At 42.5% G+C, this 6,812-nt stretch overlaps 1 protein-coding gene across 1 annotated transcript in view; it reads right to left on the reverse strand.

Annotated features, from left to right (window-relative positions):
- LOC104523748 (PATJ crumbs cell polarity complex component) overlaps positions 1-6,812 on the reverse strand; it is a 13,387-nt gene that overhangs the window by 5,686 nt on the left and 889 nt on the right. The window contains exons 2-5 of the mRNA XM_029084612.1: positions 4,781-4,898; positions 3,139-3,179; positions 2,731-2,853; positions 1,524-1,628 (exon numbers count right to left, since the gene is read on the reverse strand). Coding sequence (XP_028940445.1) covers positions 1,524-1,628; positions 2,731-2,853; positions 3,139-3,168 — 258 coding nt within the window. The 5' untranslated portion in view covers positions 3,169-3,179; positions 4,781-4,898. The remainder of the gene's footprint in view (positions 1-1,523; positions 1,629-2,730; positions 2,854-3,138; positions 3,180-4,780; positions 4,899-6,812) is intronic.

The following is a 6,812-nucleotide window of genomic DNA, read 5'->3' on the forward strand; positions in this document are numbered from 1 at the left end:
GAGGGGAGCATGGAAGGTAAGGGTATCGCCACGCTTACGTCAGGGCTTCCACGCTGTCAGTATTAAAATATAACATCCCACCTTCACATAATGGATTTTTAATAGAGGAAAATAGACTCGGTTTTATTAGAATAAACCTGTATCACCTGTAAAAAGTCTTAAGCCCATTTTAAGCTAGGCAGCAAAAATAGGGAAGAAAAACCATCAACTGACAAAACCCAAAGACATTTCCAGAAGAAGCTCTTTGTGCGAGCGACCGACTGACAGCGTGCTTCATTGGGAATATTTTTAAATACATGATGAGGTGGAATCCGCTGTATTACAGCTCTCAAGATTAGCAATTTTGGGTTCTGCAGCAAGCTTTCATTTTCTATTCAGGGAACACTGTTGACATGAAAAGTGAAATTACTCAATGTAAGTAACAATATGATAACTATAATTTAACAGAGAATCCTCAGCTGGTGGATATCTGTGCATCTCCTTTGACTTCAATGGAACTACACAAATACACCATCTGCTCTGGAACTGGCTCATCACTTACCAGGTCAGCAGTTCACAGACAGACAAAACAAAGAATAAGCAAAAGCAAGTCTAAAACTATGTTTATTATAATTTCATTTCCCTTTTTTTTTTTTTCATTCCCTCCCTGCCACTTTTTAAAGTCACATTTGTGTTGTAATGCAAGCAAGGAGCTTGCAAAAATCCCTCAAGATGCCTTCCAATCCAATATGCTGTGCTGATAAAGAAAATTAGAGTAGATTTTAGTAGTATGTCTTCAGTTTGTTTTCCGATTGTTACAATAATTCTGCAAATGAGCAGTATTCTGAATTCTCTCTGGCAAGTATTTTTCCCATTTCTTTGTGTAAACATAAAAATAAACTAAAGATGAATACGTTGGCAAGCAGCAATTAGGACCAAAGTGGCAGAACATGTCTTCCTTTTAGCTAGCATATAAAGGCAGCAGTGATAACACTGTTTTCTCTCTTGAGTGTTATTATTCATTACCTGTAGAATAATCAATTCTAGGCAGCACTGTCTTAATGATGATGCTATCATTTTTACTAACTGCTGCTAGCTCTTCTTTCTTCTCCCCCGTTTCAAGAACAAGGAAATGAACACTGTGGGCAGTTTGGTCACAGCCTCGTTACATGCATGAACACACACAAACACACACACACACACACACACACACGTGTGATTTCTTGTTCCCTGTTAACTTCAAATTAAAAAAGCAAACTTGGAAGCTTGTTGATTTATCATGTGTAGCAACAAGTTATTTTGTTCTCTTTGTTACGCTTTCATATAATCATGCTCACAGCCTGTCTGAGTGGCAATAAAGAATTTTTGAATGAAAATTATTTCTTGCTTTCATTCTGTGTAATTCCCATCAGCAAGCACCCTGCAATTCTGTGATGCCTTGTGCCAGTGATGCTTAGGGCTTGTTTTGTTTTTTGTTTTTTTTTTTTTCCCTGAATGCCATTTATCTATCCTCATGCAGCTGCATGTTCAATTTATCACCATACCTGCAGGATAATGCTCCCATAAGCATTCTTTAGTAGATTAACCGCATCTGCATGAGACAGCCCATCCAAAGGTTGCCCATTAATACTGACAATCCGATCTCCGACCTAAAAGTACAACAGTAATGGAAAATTACTAGCATTAAGGAAAATTAAAATTAAGAATGCTTAAAATTCCTTGTGAACTTGGCACCGCACAATCGTGCTTCTCTTTTGCAGGATCACTTTTGTGAGAATTCTGCATTGCTAGTGATCATTTACCATTCTTTACAGCAAGTACAATACAGATTTTTTAAAAACAACAACGCGACCAGATAAACAAAGATGGGCTGTATTTTACTATTCCCATTTGCAAGCAGAGTGATATTTTCACTGCTGTCCTCCCATCCAGAAAGGATTTATTTGTGCCCCCATGTGCAAACAAGTTGATATTCTTACAGAATACATATGCACATGCTGAATGCAGGAGAGAAAGCAGGGACTTCTGATATTAATCTAATTAACCTAGATGAATTCTTCTTCTTCTTAGACATAAAATGATTTTGACCCTGGCACTTAGTGCTACTGTGTAATTCTGTTAGAGACATGGCATGAGTGTGGCAGCGTGCACTAATGAATCTCACGGGCCAAAGCAATCCTACATAAGAACTTCTTTTCAATATTAATGATTCCCTGAAACTCTCCAAAACTGGAAAGCGTTCACCATGATCATCCCTGGAAACCCACATATCCTGTGGGTCTGATACAAGTGCTTTATTATGGCATTTCTTTATAAGGGCCTTCAGATCAAACAACTAAGGTCTGATCTAATTTCTACTTGGTGTGAGCTTTAAGTGATGTCCAGTTTGCAGTCCCCAAGATGCCTGTGATTTCCTGAGAGCCTGTTGCTGCCCTCCCTGGGTCTGGATGAACATCTGCATTCAAAGACCACTGCAAACACATTTATGTTCTTTCTCTTAATATCACTTTTCCATGTGGGCAACCGTTGCCATTATCCCAAGATGCAATATAATCAAAAAGGGAGGAGAAGGGCAGGTTTGTGCCTTTTTATTTGTTGCTGTTGGTTTTTTGTTTGTTTGTTTTCAAGAGACAGAATAGTCTATGAGACATTATCAAAGTGATGGCATATAGAGAAGTGCTTGAGGCTCCTTCTCTGTGGGACACGTGGCAGATGAAATAGGAAATATTGAGAAGATACTTCACTACTCACTCTGAGTCTTTGGGTACGTGCAGCCACACCACTGGCTTGAATCATAGCAATGAAGATGGGAATATCTCCTAACGGACTTCCCTTCCCTCCTGCTATACTGATACCAAGTGCATCATTTGGTCCCTAAAACAAAGCAAAACAAAACAACATTTGCAATTGGAGCAACTTGCCGAGGTCAGTGTTCAGGGTACAGCAGTAACTGACTCATCTGCTTTATGGAACAGAGAAAATAGACAGGTATGACAGACATGTGTCCTCACACACGCAGGTCCCGTTAGCACAGACAGACACCCAACAGCCTACTGCAAATAGAAATAATTCAGTTTTACTTCTGAGAAACGTTACAAAAATTAACAACATCAGTGAAAGGTGTCAGCTTTCTGAACTGATAGAAAATAACTCACTGACCCTTGTTATCTCCACAGTCCTTGGGCCCATATCTCCACCTACTAATAAAGAAACAAACAATTAGCTTCTGTAATTAAGAGATAATATAATTAAGAGATAACACTGTCAGGTGACAATGGTCCCTTGCTGCCTAGTCAGAGTTATCACCAAGCAGAAGCTTGGTGCTTCCCATGCCAAAGCAGGCAGTGCTGCTCACGTGAGGAGGACGGGATTTCTGCTTCGCCCAGAGATGAATGCGGACGCGATCGCTCGGGCTGACGGATGTGGCCGCGACGCCCATTGTAGCGCAGCCGCTGCTCACCACGATCTATTGAACAGCAGCGCTCAGCTGGCCTGAAGAAAAGCCCTATTGTGCATTTCACTCAATTAAAGATTGGCTTATTATTCATAAATCACAGTGTCCCTACCACAAAGGGTCGGGCACATGGCTGCTCTGAGACTGTTGAGGTTCCATTGATTTCCTCTTCTAATTTGTGCTGTATTAGTAAATAATAGACAGCCAGGAAGTCTCGCTGGCATTTATCTACCCATAGGACATCTCAAAGTGGGAAGGGAAGGGAAGGGAAGGGAAGGGAAGGGAAGGGAAGGGCAGGGCAGGGCAGGGACGGGAACGGAAGCAAAGGAAGGGAAGGGAAGGGAAGGGAAGGGAAGGGAAGGGAAGGGAAGGGAAGGGAAGGGAAGGGAAGGGAAGGGAAGGGAAGGGAAGGGAAGGGAAGGGAAGGGAAGGGAAGGGAAGGGAAGGGAAGGGAAGGGAAGGGAAGGGAAGGGAAGGGAAGGGAAGGGAAGGGAAGGGAAGGGAAGGGATATTCCAGACCATACGACATCTGCTCAGAAATAAAAGCAAGGAGAATGGAGGGGGAAGGGAGGGCATTTGTTATTTATGTTTGTCCTCTGGGGTAACCGCTACGCGTACTGAAGCCCTGCTTCCTGGGAAGTGGCCAAATATCACCTGCTGATGGGAATTAGAGAATAAATATTTCATTCTTTTGCTTCTGTGCACACAGCTTTGCTTTGTTTCTATTAAACTGCCTTTTGCCTCGACCCACAAGTTTGGGGTTTTTGTTCCATCTTATTTGCTCCCTTCCCCATCCTGCTGAGGAGGGGGGGTGATAGAGCAGCTTGGTGGGCACCTGGCATTCAGGCAAGGTCAACCCACCATAGGCCAACCCACCATAGGTCAGAGCACACAAACACACAGGTTCTCCTCAATCCACTACAGGCTGTAGATTTAACACTTGCTAAATGTGCAAATTGCAAACGGAGCGTTGTGACTTTCTCATTACAAAACACCCCTTTTTATACACTCAAGAACAGCAAAGACATAAATGAAGTGGTGGCAGCTTTATTCCCTGAGAAAAGTGTTTCTAATGCGAGAACCTTGCCTGTGCTAAGCCTCCGACAAGGGCGCTGGGGAATAGCAGGGCACAGGAATTCTGCACTTAAAATAGAGGAACCATTACTCTACTAGTAGACATAAAAATAATATCATCTGCTGGAGAGTGTGTGTGTCTTAAAATATCAGTGGTACGTCTTCTGGGAGGTTGAGTAGGAAAACCACATTCAAGTATTCACTTTGTTTTTAAACCACCACGAATATAAAGCAAATAATGTGCAGCTATTCTGACAGCTGCCCAGATTATACCTGAGTTTCTCTGAGACACATCTGCTGAAGATCTTTTTGTGCTGACAAAATTCTGTAAGGTAGAGAGGACCGGAGCAAGCGCAGGGTGGAAGTGGCTATGGACACTCTGTTGGCTTGCCTGAAATTAAAAATAAATCAAAACCTGTGAGTCAAACCCAAACTTTAATCCAGTTCCCACAGCATATGGACACAGCTGCTCTGTGCCAACCCGACTGGAAATACCACATCAGCCACGCAAGTGCAAACCCCTCCAACTTAATCTCCAAAGTGGGGAACCTACCAAAATCCATCCCCGAGGTGCAGGCACACCCGTAGCTCTGCTCGCAGTACTACACACCTGCACTTCACTCCTTTACCTGCACACCCAATGTGTACCTTGTTCAGGTCTGCTCTAGAGGGCACAAGGAACCAGGATTAACCCACTTCTCTGCTTATTCCCAGTGTGTCTTCAAACCTCAGGAGAAAGGGAGATGATAGTTGCTGCTAAAGCTTGTGGGCATCTTCCCCATGATGCACCCACAGGTACCTCACCCTGTGAGAAGTGGGCAGGAGGCACCCAGCAGGACACCTAACAGCTCCTCTCACATGAGGTGGGGACACTTACACCCATCTTGTTACCTGGCAGTCATCTACAGGCTTTGTTATTTTAGATGAATATATTTTCTGATTACAAGGTCCTGTAATTGATCCTGCTCTTTCATTTGACCAAGAATCTTCTCTTCTTTCCAGAATAACAAGCCAGATGACAAAAGGGAGAGCCTCTAAAGATACCTGCTTACGCATATTAACAACTCTTGGCCATCCATTTCCAGTCCTCCTTATCCCTATCTCCACATCTGGCTTTATCTTCAGACTCTGCCCCTCAAGGAAACATCATTATCAACTTAAGAAACGCATCTGAACCACAGGTTTCGCTGAGGGCCAGATCTTTTCAACTAAGTTGCCTTATACCAAACAAAGATCTGGTCTCTAATTCTCCACCACAGCAGAGCTTTCCCCCTCTAAATGCATTAGGTGGTGAATCAAAAGCTCTGGCAGCATTTATCTTAACTGACCAGTGTGCAGCTGTCAGTGACGAACAACAGGCAGAGCACAATTTCCACCTCTAGTTGCCAATTCATGGGTCAGTTAACATGATTTGCAATGGGCGTGAAAGAAATCACTGTCCTGAACCATAAGGCTTATATTTCTACTGCTAAAGGTATGCAACAGACCAAGAAAAAAGCCAAGTGAGGACAAAAGTTCTGGATGCTCTTGGCCAGCAGCTTCATTAAACATTGCTAGCAGTTGTGCAAATCATTCAAGCTGATTTGCCATATTATCTGCCAAGATTTTTATAACTCTTGGAAGGGTTTTGCTGAGAAACATTTATTCAGTTTTCAAAATCACCAAGTCACTTAGGAGCAGTGAGATGAAGGCTCTCAAATGAGCTCTGCATGAAGAACAGCAATTAAGTTTTCTTGGATTAAAAGAAATACAGAAATTACCAGGTTCCTGCAAAAGCCCCTGATGCTACAAAGAAAGGGGGATGTCATTTGATCTGATTTTTCACCTAGACTCATGTTAGATATTATGGCGTTTTGCATCCCTTTCAGCTATGAGTTTTACATAGTAAAACTGGGTGGATAATTTTTAACCATCACTTTTTGATTACAATGATCTTGTTTAGGTTAGCCGTTGATATGATGACCAAAAAAAAAGTCATACTCAAGACTGCTGTCTTTACCTAATGCAATCACTGTAATTTCCCTCTGTTATTTCATTTCTCCTTGCCTGCTGCATGCAGCGCAGATGTTTCTCCAATGATATTTAGTCATTATTTTTAAAGCTGGGCTTAGCCCAGCTGTTCCTGCATGGCTTTAAGCCCTTCCTGATACCTCACCCACACAGAGAACAGGCTGGATCACTTCTGGCCTTTAGAAAGTTCAGAAATCACACCATGTGACTATGATTTTGGCACCTTTTTTGGGTTGTGCATGTACAACATCAAGGACAAGCCTCCCCTCCTACTGACCTCTTCAAAAGCATTCCT

This window comes from Antrostomus carolinensis, unplaced genomic scaffold (assembly GCF_000700745.2).
Source record: "Antrostomus carolinensis isolate BGI_N321 unplaced genomic scaffold, ASM70074v2 scaffold21594, whole genome shotgun sequence".
Classification (NCBI taxonomy): Eukaryota; Metazoa; Chordata; class Aves; order Caprimulgiformes; family Caprimulgidae; genus Antrostomus; species Antrostomus carolinensis.